General features: G+C 56.5%; 2 protein-coding genes across 14 annotated transcripts in view; one reads left to right on the top strand and one right to left on the bottom strand.

Moving 5' to 3' along the window:
• Nucleotides 1-13447, top strand: part of MAD1L1 (mitotic arrest deficient 1 like 1) — a 309825-nt gene that overhangs the window by 208874 nt on the left and 87504 nt on the right. For 5 of the 6 annotated variants that reach the window (XR_014839939.1, XM_085016334.1, XM_085016335.1 and 2 more), the window contains one exon: nt 13276-13366. Coding sequence is in view for 4 of the 6 variants with exons in the window: in XM_085016334.1 (XP_084872460.1) it covers nt 13276-13366 (91 nt within the window). In the remaining 2 variants the exon portion in view is untranslated. Of the gene's footprint in view, nt 1-13275; nt 13434-13447 lie in introns of all 6 variants that reach the window. The other variant, XR_014839941.1, reaches the window with a different exon arrangement.
• LOC106509613 (uncharacterized) overlaps nt 1-13447 on the bottom strand; it is a 31219-nt gene that overhangs the window by 7328 nt on the left and 10444 nt on the right. For 2 of the 8 annotated variants that reach the window (XR_014839979.1, XR_014839978.1), the window contains exon 3: nt 3143-4781. The exons of 1 other annotated variant lie outside the window; for it this stretch is intronic. Coding sequence is in view for 1 of the 7 variants with exons in the window: in XM_085016426.1 (XP_084872552.1) it covers nt 12997-13001 (5 nt within the window). In the remaining 6 variants the exon portion in view is untranslated. Of the gene's footprint in view, nt 1-2660; nt 4782-11999; nt 13002-13447 lie in introns of those variants that run through there. 5 more of the 8 variants (XR_002342195.2, XR_014839977.1, XR_014839983.1 and 2 more) reach the window with 5 other exon arrangements.

The raw sequence follows: 13447 nt of genomic DNA, 5'->3' as shown, positions 1-13447 counted from the left end.
GGGGAGGGGAGGGGCTGGGCCCGGTGCCGGGGCCCCCTCTGCACCCCAGGATGGGCCCACGGGTCCGCCGGGCACCCATGTCTCCGTTTCCTCTTGGGTCAAAGACTTGAGAAGGTGTCCCTCTGGGTGAAACCCAGTTGCGGGGTAGCACTCTGCTCCTTCGCCCCCTCCCACGGCGCGGGGAGGCTTTTCCTGCGGATCTTTGCTAAAACACCCTGAGCCGGCCGCAGCGTTTTCCAGAGGGCCTGGCGCCGAGGAAGGCAGGGACCGCAGCCACCGCCAGCGCGGCCGGCCCTGCCCACTGGAGGCACCTGGGCCTCCCCCTAGAGGGCCGCGCCCCTGACACACACGTAGATAAACCTGCCCTGAGCTGCAAATACATTAAATACGTGTAATGCCACGAATGTGCTGGTGTCAAATTTTATATATAGAAAGCATGGCTGTCTCAGTGAAGAAAACTACAGGGAAACTGCAGTAGCGATTTAAGTGGCAGCAGCCGAAGGGCCCTCTCAAGTGGAACAAAGCTGGGTTCCTGCCTCTCTGCTGTCAGACAGCAGCCCTGCGAGTCCCAAGTGCCGCCTGTGGATCAGCAGGGGGATCGAGCGCAGTCGGCCTTGAGACACGCGGGTCTGTGCCAGCCCCTGCTGCCCCAGGCCCCGCCGTGCCCTAGACCCACCCAGACGGCCAGGCGCTGAGCTCTCTTACTCTCTCTTTAGCACGTGTTCACGGAACAGAGCCTCGCTAAGCACACTCCTGCTTTCAGGCTTCAGCCACCCTGGATCGGGAAGACCCACCCCTGCCCCTGAGCTTCCCGGGGGGGGGGGGGGGGGGGAGCTGGTGGAGCCCTGGGGTGCGGCACAGCCGGACGGGGGCGTGGCCACGCAGTCCCCAGCCACGACCCAGGCCGTGAGGCAGAAGCCGCCTCCGTGGGCTGGGCCTCTGGACCTTAGCAGGTGATGCCCTTTGAAAGGGGCTGCAGCCCTCAAACCCCAGTGCCTCTGGGCCAAGGGCAGTGTCCAGAGGGTGGCGGTCATGAGGAGGTGTGGTTTGATCCGGGAGGCTTTGCAGTTCAGTGAGGAGAAGCCAGTGGTCGGCAGGACTCCTCCACCCCCACCGCCTGAGCGGGGGCCTCTGCTAGCCTGGCTGCTGGTATGACAGGGTCCCCTCCTGGCCCCCTTCTGGCCCCCCTACTGGGTCCCCTCCGGGGTCCCCCCCTCCTGGTCCCTCTACTGGGTCCCCTCCTGGCCCCCTCCTGGGCCCTGCAGGTGGAGCGGGGACCACGTCTCTCCACACCTTGCATGGGCCCTGCTGTGGGCAGAGGAGGGGCCGCCTCCTGGAGCTGAGCCGCCCAGACCTGGGTCTCTGTGTGCCTGTGTCTTCTCCCTGACGCCTGAAGAGCCGTCTCCTGCCGGCGTCCTGGGGGTCACATGCGCTCTGGCAGGGCCGAACCGCCTCCTCATGGATACTAGTCAGATTCGCTTCCTCTGAGCCGTGGTGGGAACTCCCTGAGCCGCTCCTCCTCGGAGCTGCCCTCTGCCTGGGCCTCCCACTGTGGCCTCTCCTGGGTGACTGTGGCCCTTCCCCTGGGGCCCGCAGGGCTGGCTTCTGGGTCACGTCTTCGGGGGAGACTCCCACCTGCAAGGACTGGCCATGTCCCGCCGTCCCGTTTGCCGGGGCAGGCCCCTTCCCTGGTGCCCAGAGGCCTGCTCTTCGCTCCCTCACCAGACGGACTCTCTGGTGTCCTGCACAGACACATGAGAGGCGGGCTGTGGCAGTGCTGCTTTGTAAAAGGATCTTTAACTCCTGGTTCTGCTCAAATGGAGCGGCCCCGCTCGTCCAGGTCGTCCTCCTTATGGCCCAGAGCCTGAACCCGACACGGCAGGCAGGGGACACGGACGGTGGGGGACAGGGCTGCCTGGAGGAAACACTGTCAGCAGGCGCCCTGCGCTTTCTCAGCTGCCCCTCATCTGAGCCAGCGACATGCACACACGCCCAAGCCTGCCCCCAGCCAGAGAGGAAGCCCTCTGACCCCAGCACCCCCACTTGAGCTCCTTCCTGCCCCTTCCCCACTACAGCCACACCCCGTCCCTGCCCTGTCATGTCACTGGGCCAGCCGGGCGCGGTGACCCCAGCACTCCGAGCAGGCCACACAGGGAGTGTGAGCAGGGCTGAGCAGGAGCCAGAGCAGCAGGCGCCCCTCAGAGGAGTCAGTGGGCAGGCGGAGTGCGAGCCCACCCCACGCGGCGGCGGCAGAATCGGGGAGAGGATGGCGGCTCGTCACCCCTCCCACCGGCCCGGGCCAGAGGCACACACAAAGCACAGGGCCTGCCCTGCAGCAGCGGGGTGGCCCTGGTGTCACCCCCCCGTCCGCAAGGTCCACTTTACAGCATCGGGTCCACGGGGCTTCCACCTCCCCTGGACCAGGCACCGCACCTGAGCAGGGCGGCCACCTGCCAGGGGCAGGTGAGGGGGATGCGGGTCTCTCAGCGTGATGCTCGGTGTCCGGGATGCAGTAACAGCAAGCCCCTCATCCCCAGAGCCAGCGCAGCCGCACCTCGCACGGTGACCAGATGCCGTCCCCCGGCGGGGCTTTTAAAGCAGCATCCGAAAAATGCCTCTGTCGACGGTTACATGTTCTCTTTAAACAAATGACAAAATGGTTCCCTCAACAGAGACATAGAAATTGTTTAAAAAGAAAGGAAAGAAGAACTAAACAGAAATTAGGGTCCTGGAACATCCAATAACCAGAATAAGAAGCTCCCTGGCTGGGCTCAGCCGTGGACGACAGACGAGACAGCCAGTGTGAACTCAAAGCCAGGTCGACAGAAAGCGCCTCGCAGAGCAGCCGAGGAGCAGGCTGAAGACGAGCCAGGACAGGCTCGGGACCGCGGGGCTGGAAGGCGGGCCCGGCGGGGAGCGAAGGGGTGGAGGCGGGGAAGCATCTCAGGCAAGGACAGTGAGCATTTTCCAAATGTGGTGAAGGGCCTAAGACTTAAGAAGCTCAGCGAAGCCCTCGCCGTATAAAACCCAAGAAATCCACAGCACGGCCCATGCTCATTCATCGTCTGAAAATGAGACACCAAGGAAGCATCTTGAAAGGAGCCAGAGAGAAACACTGCGTTGTCGACAGGGACACCGCGTCTGGGGGACAGCAAGTTTTTTATCAGCAAGTTTTTTATCTGCAACCGCCGAAGCCACAGTGACGCGCAGAGCCTTGTTCGGGTTCTGAGCGACAAGAACGGTCAGCCAGTGGCCACATCTTCAGGGATGAAAGGAAAACAAGACGTGCTCAGACAAAGGGAAGCGGAGACAGTTTATCACCCACGGGGCTCCCCCAAGCAACGTCTCAGAAACCCTTCCGCGTCGGGGGCCGAGGCGGCAGGAAAACGTGGGCTCTGCAGAGGGAGAGGACACGGGATGGGGAAAGACGGGGACGTGTGACAGACGGCCTTTTTCTGAAACCGTGCGCGAGGCGGAGCGCCTGCGGCGACGTCCCAGGCCGCGGGGCTGCGTTTGAGGGGGGGCGACAGCACCGGAGGGTTTGGGGCCCAGAGCCCTGTACGCGGAGCATTGCGGAAGGAAGGGGCCCCCCCGGCACGTGGCACGTGACGCGTTGGCAGGAGAAACCGGGGTAGAAACGGAGGCGACCGCGAGGAGCAGAGAAGGAAACGGCAGGTGGAAGCACTGGCACGGCAGCCGGTTGGTCCCTTGGAGGTCGACGGGCCGACGGCTCCGAGCGAAGATGCCCCGGTCAGAGTGATGAAGACACGGCTGGTCACGCTGAGCCTACGAGAGACCCGCTTCACCACAGCGTCAGAGCTGCGGACAATTTCTCAAAGCAGGTGTAGCTTTTTTTTCTTTTTTTCTTTTCTTTCTTTTTAGGGCCACACCCTAAAAAGCATATGGACGTTCCCAGTCTTTGGGGTCAAATCAGAGCTACAGCTGCCGGCCTACACCACAGCTCACGGCAACGTCGGATCCTTAACCCGCTGAGTGCGGCCAGGAATCGAACCTGCGTCCTCGTGGATACTAGTCGGGTTCGTGGCCCCTGAGCCACGACGGGAACGCCTAGGTGTGACTTGTACGAATTGAAGAACATTAGGGAAGGTTTTGTGGACACAGACATTACATGAGGACCCGTCTGCCCGGAAGACAAGGGTCCTGAGCGTAGGGCCGAGCGACAGAGCCCCAGACCCCAAGGGCCAAAAAAGACGGATCCGGCGGGAGAAGGGGGCCCTGGCCTGTCTGGCCGGGGCTCCACGGCGCCCCGCAGGGGGCGGACGCGAGGCTGAGCGGCAGCAGAGGCCTGGAGCGGGCCCCTCCGTCCACCCACCTCAGCCACGGGCCCGAGCGTTCGGCCTGGGTCGGCACAGCCCTCGGCGGGTTCCTAGCGGCTCCGCTCTGTGGCCCGAGGAGCTCAAAGTGGAAACCAGGAAGCGGAACAACGGCGACGTCTCGGCGCTCAGCAGTGAAGCGAGGGGCCCTTAAACCAGCGGCCCCCGGGCGAAGGAGGAGGGCCCGGGGGAGCGTGACGGCGAGAGAGCCGCTCCCGGAATCTGCGGGACAGGGAGAGTCCGCGCCCGGCAGCAAGTGCTGGCTTGTTTCTTCTTCCTCTTGGCCGCACTCACGCCGTGCGGGAGTCCCCGGGCCAGGGGTCAAACGCGCGCCCCGGCAGGGACAACGCGGGACCCTTCACCTGCTGAGTCACAAGGGGGAACTGCAGTCAACTCTGACTTGAGAAAAGCCAGCAGGTCCCTCATTTATATTCCGGCCTCGAGCACCTGGAAAAAGAGCAACATCAGCCCAAAAAACATCAGAATGAAGGAAATGACAAAGAGCAAAAAGATAATGAAATTAAAAGAAAAACAAAGTTATTGAAACAGAAAGCTCGTCCTTTGGGAAAAAAATCTAATAAAATTAATAAACTAGCAAAACCAACAAATATAAAAGGGAAAGTAGAGATCAGCAGTGTCAGGAATGAACTGGGGGACAGCCCTGTGGCCCCCCGAGATCCCAAAGCCCCAGCAGGGTGGGGTCTTGGAGTTCCCGTCCTGGCGCCTCAGAAGCGAATCCGACTGGGAACCATGAGGTTGCGGGTTCGATCCCTCGCCTCGCTCCGTGGGTGAAGGATCCGGCGTTGCCGTGAGCTGTGGTGTAGGTCGCAGACGCGGCTCGGATCCTGTGTCGCTGTGGCTCTGGCATAGGCCGGCGGCTACAGCTCTGATTAGACCCCTAGCCTGGGAACCTCCATATGCTGCTGGTAAGGCCCTAAAAAAAAAACAAAAAAAAGGGAGTACGGGAGTCTTACAGACAGCTCCATGCTCCAGATTCATTAACTTAGGAACAGTGCGCCAATTCCTCAAAACCCAAAGACCACCAGAACGCACCAGGAAGCATCTGAATCGTCATACGAACATTTTTGAAAACATGAGTTCATGATTAAAGTGCTTCCCCGAAAGGATGTCAGCAGGCCCGTGTGGTAACCCTGGAGAATTCCGAGCATTGAGGGAAGAATGACTATCAGGGAGTTCCCACTGTAGCTCAGCGGGTTGGGAGCCCAGCTAGCATCCATGAGGACGCGGGTGCTGGTCTCTGGTCCGGCTCAGGGGGTCAAGGATCCGGCGTTGCTGTGCGCGGTGGTGTAGGTCACAGATGCAGCTCGGATCCCGCGTTGCTGTGCCTGTGGTGTAGCCGGCAGCTGCAGCTCCGATTCGACCTCTAGCCTGGGACCCTCCATGTGCTACAGGTGCGGCCCTAAAAAAAAAATAAAGGACTGAGGAACATGAGCTGTGTGCAGTCTCTTAGAGCAAACAGAGGAGGTTGCCGGGTTCAGGGGAGGGGTGTCCTCAAAGTGGTGGCTTGAGCAAGCCCCCCGGCGCCGGGGCCCTCCTCCGATCGCGGTGGGTTACAGCATCAGGTGGGGCGGGCGCCACGTGACCTGTGGTGTGTCCCTTGAGGGAGAGGCCACGGGCCTCCTCGGACGTGTCTGAAGTTCCCGTAATTGTCACCCTGGAAAGGTCGAAGACGAAAAGAACCACAAAGACTTCCGCGCCGACTTCCAGGCGGAGCCCTGCTCCCGCCGCTCCACGGGCGCCTCTCGGGGCGCTGCTCCGACTTCGGGTGTGGAAGCTGCTTGGCTTCTCCTCTGCGGGGCTGGGACTTAGCTCTTCTGTGTCATTTACCACGCACTCATCTGCCTCCCAGCTTCTCACGGGTTTTGGATGTTGTCACTTCTCTTTTCTCGGTCCTTTTTCAGGAGTAGGCTTCGAAAGAAGGAAGACCTTGCCTGCGGTTTGGGTGGCGTTTGGGGAGAGACGGTGCCTAAACGGGGCCACTGTCTTTCGCCAACGTCTTTGGTGTCTTTCCTTTCGTGGCTGTTTTATACACGGCGAAAACCCTCGTCATTTAAACGCTTGTTTTTTCCATTTTATATCATAACGCCCTCCCGTGTTTTTCCAGACTTTGCATAAATACTCAATGTACGGTCGGGTCCATCATGGAGTTGGTTAACCCACTTTTGGAACCAGAGTTGTTAGGAATAGGCTGCAGTGAGCGTCTCTCTTGTCCGAGTTCTGACCGCTGTGCAGGCGTGTTTTCTGGGCGCCAGAGCCGGGCTCCTTGGTCTCACATCTACACTCTGCCGCTTCATGGTTTGGAAAGTGGGGACCCGCTGACCGCAGATGCTCACCCCGTGCTTTCTGCAGGTCGAGCTCTGCCCTGGGCACCCTCTCCGCAGGTGCCTCCCGGATGGGGCGGCCACCCTGGGGTTTGCAGAGACCTGTCTCGCGGAGGCATCGTTCACATCACGGAGGCGCCTTTACGGTGCAGTGTCTGAGGGCCGGGTGCCGGGGTGGGTCTTGGCCGACCGCCTCTTCGCTTCCGTAGGTTTTCTTTAATTTCTCTGAGCCGTCTTTGGCAGTTTTCAGTGTACACATCTTAACTCCTCCCGGGGTCAAGTAACTCCTCGTATTTTATTCTTTTCGATGCTCTCGTAAGCAGAATTATATTCTTAAATTTGCTTTTCGGATTGTTCATTGCCAGTGTATCAAAAATTCAACCAATTTTAATTTATGTTGAAATACGTTAGTCCTTCCAGCTGAAGATTTGTCAATTTTGTTGCTCTTTTCAAATAGGCAACTCTTGGTTTCGTTGCTTTTCTTACGGTTAAGGTGTCATTCAGCTCTGCTCCCAACTGTATTGTTATCGTCCTCCTGCTAGCTTTGAGGTCAGCTTCCTGTCTTTCTAGTTCCTTAAGGGGTACAGTTAGGTTATCCATTTGAGATCTTCCTTTTTTGAAAAAATGTTTCCCCTTTTGAGGGCCACACCTGTGGCATATGGAAGTTCCTGGGCTAGGGGTCAAATTGGAGCTGCAGCTGCCGGCCTCCCCCACAGCCACAGCAACACCAGATCCTCGACCCACTGAGTGAGGCCGGGGCTCGAACCCACATCCTCATGGCAACTATGTCGGGCTCCCAACCTGCAGAGCCACAGCAGGAACTCCTGCCTTCCTTTTCGACGCGGGCGTAGACGGCTGTCAGTTCTCCTGGAGCGTTGCTGTCCCTGGCACCTCGTCGTGTTTTGTTTTTGTGGATCCCCAGGTGTCTTCTCGGTTTCTTGTGCTTTCTTCTTCGGTCTGTCGGTCGTCTAAGAGGGTGTTTAGTTTTCACATACCTGTGAGTCTTCCAGTTTTCCTTTCGTTGGGTTTTACTTCCGTCCCATCGAGTTCGTTCCGGTAGGTCAGTACGTTTCATTTGCTAAGACTTGTCTTGCAGCCTAACATATGGTGTGTTCTGGAGAATATCTGTGCGTCCTTGGCAGGGATGTGTCCTCTGCTGTCAGGCCTAATGGATTTGCAGGCTCCCAGGGGCTCTGCATCCTTGATGCAGGCGCTGCTTTTTATAGCTGGCTAATATTCCACAGCTTAAAAAAATAGATACGTATATTTATCTGTTCCCTGGTTGAAGGATATGTGTGTTGTTTTCAGTGTGGGGCCATTATGCCTGGAACTGCTGCACCCTTGTGTGTGCAGATTGTGGGTGGCTGTCAGTTTCCACTTCTCCGGGGTGGGCATTCCTAGGTATTGTGTCAGGTGTGTGGTCGCCTCACCAGCGCTGTGTGGGCGCCGAGGTTCCTTTGCGACCACTCTTGGTATAGCCGGTATTCTTATTTTAGCCCTTCTGCCGGGGGCCGGCTGTACCTCACCGTGGCTCCACCTGTAATTCCCACATGGCTGCTGGTTTTGAAGGTCTCCTCATGTGCTCCAGTGAAACCCGGTTACCCTTCTTGGTAAGGTGGCTGTCCACGTATTTTACCCGTCTTTTATCCAGTTTTTGTTGTTTTTTTCTTTTTTTTTTTAACTTGCTGTTAAATTTTAAGGCCTTGGAGTTCCCGTTGTGGCACAGTGGTTAACGAATCCGACTCGGAACCATGAGGTTGCAGGTTCGATCCCTGCCCTTGCTCAGTGGGTTAAGGATCTGGCGTTGCCGTGAGCTGTGGCGTAGGCCGGCGGCTACAGCTCCGATTCGACCCCTAGCCTGGGAACCTCCATATGCTGCAGGAGCGGCCCTAGAAAAGGCAAAAAAAAAAAAAAAAAAAAAGTTTAAGGCCTTTCTGCAGTTTGGATATGTATTTGTCGAATGTGTGATTTGCAGATGTCTTCTCTGAGCCTGTGGCTTGTTTTTGTCCTTACCTTATCGAGGTCTTTAGCACAAGTTTTTAGCTGCGGTCAAGCCCCGTGTATCCGCTGTTAGGTATTTGAAAAGCCTTGCCCGGGCCGAGTGTCAGAGAGGCTGTCCTGTGTTCTCCTTACACTTCGGTGCCTTGGCCGTTTGCATTCCGTCTCTGGTCCGTGTGCCTGAACCGCCGTGCGGGCCGGGAGGTGCCGAGAGGCTGTCCTTCGGGTGTTTGCCTGGAGTTGCCCGGTGGTCTCAGCACCGTGCCTGGTCAAGGCGCCTGCCGAGATTGCCGGCGTTGCTTTCAGGCCTCTGTCAGGAGCCGCCTGGGCCGGTCTCGCCGCCCGTCTCTGGACGCTCCGTTGGGCTGTGTTGGTCTACGTCCCGCAGCCCCGCGTCTTGATGACTCTCGCCTTCGGGTGAGTCTTAAAATCTGGTCGTGCGACTCCTCCAGCTGCATTCGGCTTTTCCAAAAAAAAAAGTTCTTTGGCCTTTCCACATAAATTTCAGGATTGGTTTGTCTCTAATCTACACCAGAAATGCTGCTGGGGCCGTATCGGCCTTGTGTCGAATCTGTACTCGAGGTGGGAAGAACGGACGTTCGCTGTGGGTCGGGCCTTCCGTCCACGACCGCGGTGTGGATGCGTCTGTGTATTCACGACTCTGATCTCTTTCATCAGCACTTGGTCCTTGCAGCATACAGAGTCTGTCCATTTTATCGGATTTATACCTAAGTATGCTTTTTTTTTTTTTTTTTGTCTTTTTAGGGCTGCACCCATGGCGTATGGAGGTTCCCAGGCTAGGGGTCTAATTGGAGCTGGAGCTGCCGGCCACAGCCGCAGCCACACGGGATCCCAGCCGTGCCTGCGACCTACACCACAGCTCACGGCAACGCCAGATCCTCGACCCACTGAGCAAGGCCAGGGATCGAATCCGCAGCCTCATGGTTCCTAAAAAACAGATTTGTTTTCGCTGCGCCATGACGGGAACTCCCAGCTTGGTTTCTTCAGGAGCCCACATGCGCGGAGGTGCGGGCCGTGCGGACCTGCTCAAACACCCACTCCGTGTGCGGCTCTGGGACCCGCAGCGGGAACCTCTCGCCCCTGGCGCTCCCTCTGCGTTCACCTGCTTTCTCTCTTTGCCAGTCCTGCTAGAGGTTTACAATTTAATTGGACTTTTCGAAGGCACAGTGTAGGGTTTCTTTCATTTTTTTCTCATTGTTTTTCGGTTCTCAATTTCATTGACTTCTGCGCTTTCTTATTTCCTCCCTTCTGCCGGCCTCGGGTGTATTTTTCTTCCCGTGTGTTTCCTTAGGGGAAGCGTAGATTATTGACCAGAGGTCTGTCTTGTTTGCTAATGTAGGCGTTGAAGGCTGCAGATCCTTGCCTAGGCAGTGCCTCGGCGCATCCCATGCTGGCTGCTCTGTCCTGTTCTGCCTCCCTCTCAGTGACAGCTGTTTCCTCATTTCATGCGTCATCTTCCTTCAACCACGTATTGTTTTGCTGTGTGTCGTTATAGTTTCACATGTTCGGAGGTTTTCTGATCGTTCTGTTATTGGCATCTGATTTAAACCAATTATAGTCTGTGAATTTGTATCATTTTCAATTTTTTAAAAAATTGCTCGTTTCTTAAATGCCCCAGGAGACACTGGCTTTGCAAATATTGCTTCCCATTCTGTAGCTTGTCCTTTCATTCTCTTCATGAAGTCATTTTATTTTTTAATTTATTTTTTTTTTGGCCACGCCCATGGCATATGGGAGTCCCCAGGCCAGGAATCAAACCCCACACCACGGCAGTGACAATCCAGCTTAACCCACCGCACCACAACTCCTTTATAAAGTCCTTCTTTTGTTGTTAATTTATTTGTCTTTTCTAGGGCTGCTTCCACAGCACATGGAGGTTCCCAGGCTAGGGATCGAATTGGAGCTGTAGCTGCCAGCCTGCATCACAGCCACAGCAAGGCCAGATCAGAGCTGCTTATGTGACCCACACCACAGCTCACAGCAACACCAGGTCCTTAACCCACTGAGTGAGGCCAGGGATTGAACCCGCATCTGCATGCATACCCATGGGGTTGATAACCACTGAGTCAGGACAGGAACTCCCCCACACTATTTTTGGGGTTTTTTTTTTTTTTTTGTCTTGTCTTTTTAGGGCCGCACCTGCCGCATATGGAGGTTCTCAGGCTAGGAGTCTAATCGGAGCTGTAGCCACCGGCCTACACCACAGCCACAGCAACTCGGGATCTGAGCCGTGTCTGCGACCTACACCACAGCTCACGGCAACGCCGGATCCTTCACCCACGGAGCGAGGCCAGGACTGGAACCCTCCACCTCATGGTTCCTGGTCAGATTCCTTTCCACTGCGCCACGACGGGAACTCCCCGTGTTAGTTTCTATGCTCACATCTAATGTATAACCTCACAGCCTTTATGCTGTTGTTGTCATGCATTTTATTTATACTATGTCTTAAACCCCCAATGTGTTGTCTTAGTTTGGTTTAAACAGCCAATCTCTTTTAAAAATAGTTACTTGGATATTTTCAGGGATTTAAGTGGTAGGAAAAACCATGCAGGTGCACACGGGGTTGTGATGGCTGCTGCTCGCCGACGCTCCCTCTGGGGTCACCGTCCTTCTGCCCGAGGGACCCCCCACATCTCCTGTGGGCAGGTCTCCGGTCGTGAAGTCTTGTTGTTTTCCTGTGTCTGAGAACATCTTTATCTTGCTTTTGCTTTTGAAAGATAGTTTCACTAGGAATAGAACTCTGGGTTGGCATGGTTTGTATTTCCTGCAGTGTGTGAACAATTTTTCTTCTCTCTCTCGCTTGCCTTGTCTCTCCTGCGAAACCTGCTTTCCTGCTCTTTGTTTCTGTGGCTTCTTTATCACTGGTTTGGAGCAGCCTCAGTGCGGGGCCGCTTTCTTTGTGTTTGTGCTCAGGTCTGCGGCTTTATGCTTTCATCACATTTGCAACCTCCTTGCGGCATTTTTGTCCCCGTCCCCCCCCCTCCCCCCCGACTCCTGCAGGGACCCCAGTTGCATGTGACTTCTGCTTCAGGAAGCCACCCACTACTCGGTGCTGTTCTTTTCAGTTTTAAAGATTGATTTTCCTCTCCGTGCGCTGCTGCGGATAGTTTTTCTCTCACTGTCTTCAGCGCACCAAACTCAGTCCTGCAGACAAAAATCCAGCCTTTGTCTTATTCAGTATTTTTCATTTTAGGTAGTGTAGCTGCCCCCTCTAGGAGTTCAATTTGATCTTATCTGTGTCTTCCCCATCTGTCCTTAATTGCTGAATCGTGGAATAATTCCCTCATTCCAGAGAGTTTTCTGTTTTTTCTTTTTTTTTTTTTTTTTTTGCTTTTCACGGCTGCACCTGAGGCATATGGAGGTTCCCAGGCGAGGGGTCGAATCAGAGCTGCAGCTGCCGGCCTACACCACAGGCACAGCAGCACAGGATCCCAGCCGTGTCTGTGCCCTACACCACAGCTCACAGCGATGCCAGATCCTTAACCCACCGATCAAGGCCAGGGATCGAACCCGCATCTCAGTCGGGACCATTAACTGCTGAGCCACGAAGGGAACTCCCGAATAGTTTTTAACAACTGCTTTCATGTCCTTGGATGTTAATTTAATGTCCGCGCAGCCCTCTTGGTACGTTTTGCCCCGTCGATTCCTCTCCTCACCGTGAGTCCTGTTTCTCCACTGCTTTTCATGCCTGGTCATCTTAGATTGGGCGGCGGACCGTGTGAGTTGTAGCTTGTTGGGTTCCGAAGCTTTTGTGTTGCTGTCACCCTCGTCGAGCCTTTTTCAGGGACTCTCTTAGGTTCCGGAACGAGTCGGTCCTTCCGACCCTGCTCTTGTCGTTTGCTGGGCCACCCTGGAGCAGACCTTAGGTAGGCAGAATTACCTCCCACCCCGCACCCAGAGCTTCCTGAATGAGCTCTGAGGTGTGGGTTTTCCCTTCCGGCTGGAACGGCTCTTCTCCTCACTCTGTGTACCCGCTGGGCACCGCTTCCTTGGCGCATTTTTATTTCAAGTCATATGAATATGGTTCTTATTCCAAAAATTAAATTAACAAGTGCAGATAAAAACAGGCACCGTCTTGCCATGAGCTACAACCTCCTTGAGTCCCCGGTTGGGCAACTGGCCCTGCTTGGCCTTGGGGCCTTTGGGGCAGAAGAGTCTGCTTCCGAGTCTCATCCTGGATCCCCAGCCTCCAGTCGCCAGCTGCGTCCACAGCCTGCGTCGGAGAGCTTCCGTCTTTCCTTCATTTTTGGAGGCTCTGGTCAGGTCGTTCTCTTGACTCTCAGGTCCTCTGCCGTTTGCAGTCACCCTGTGGGCGTGGGCGGCAGGCACGCGACACGCTCAGGGTCCCACCCGTGTGTCCTTCCCTGTGCCCCTCCCCCAGCGGACCCCCCCCCGGATGCCCCGCCCCCGTCCTGTGCTGGTGTGTTTTCTCAGTGTCGCCTATGTCAGGTTCGTGAAGGCCCATTCGTGAAGAGACCTCTGTAATTGTCCCCTAGCTTTTCCCCTCTCCCCCGAGGGCGCCCCCCCAGCCCCCGCCGGCGGCAGTGCGGTCCCGTCATGGTCTGTCGTCCTTCCTGCAGGTTGAAGATTGAGGAGCTGGCGCAGGAGCGGAGTCGTCTGGAGGAAGACAAGAAGCTGCTGGAAGCGCAGCTGGAGCGGCTCACCCTGCAGGTGAGCTTGCAGGACGCGCCCCATCGGGTGCTCCTGGACCGGCGGCCCCGGGGCCTGTCCCGCACATGTGGCCTCAGCCCA

This window comes from Sus scrofa, chromosome 3 (genome assembly GCF_054392235.1).
Source record: "Sus scrofa isolate SSC_HxYL_T2T_F1_AM1 chromosome 3, Sscrofa_HxYL_maternal_Yorkshire_Landrace_v2.0, whole genome shotgun sequence".
NCBI lineage: Eukaryota > Metazoa > Chordata > Mammalia > Artiodactyla > Suidae > Sus > Sus scrofa.
The sequence above is the reverse complement of the archived record's forward strand: the minus strand, read 5'-3'. Positions and strand labels throughout refer to the sequence as shown.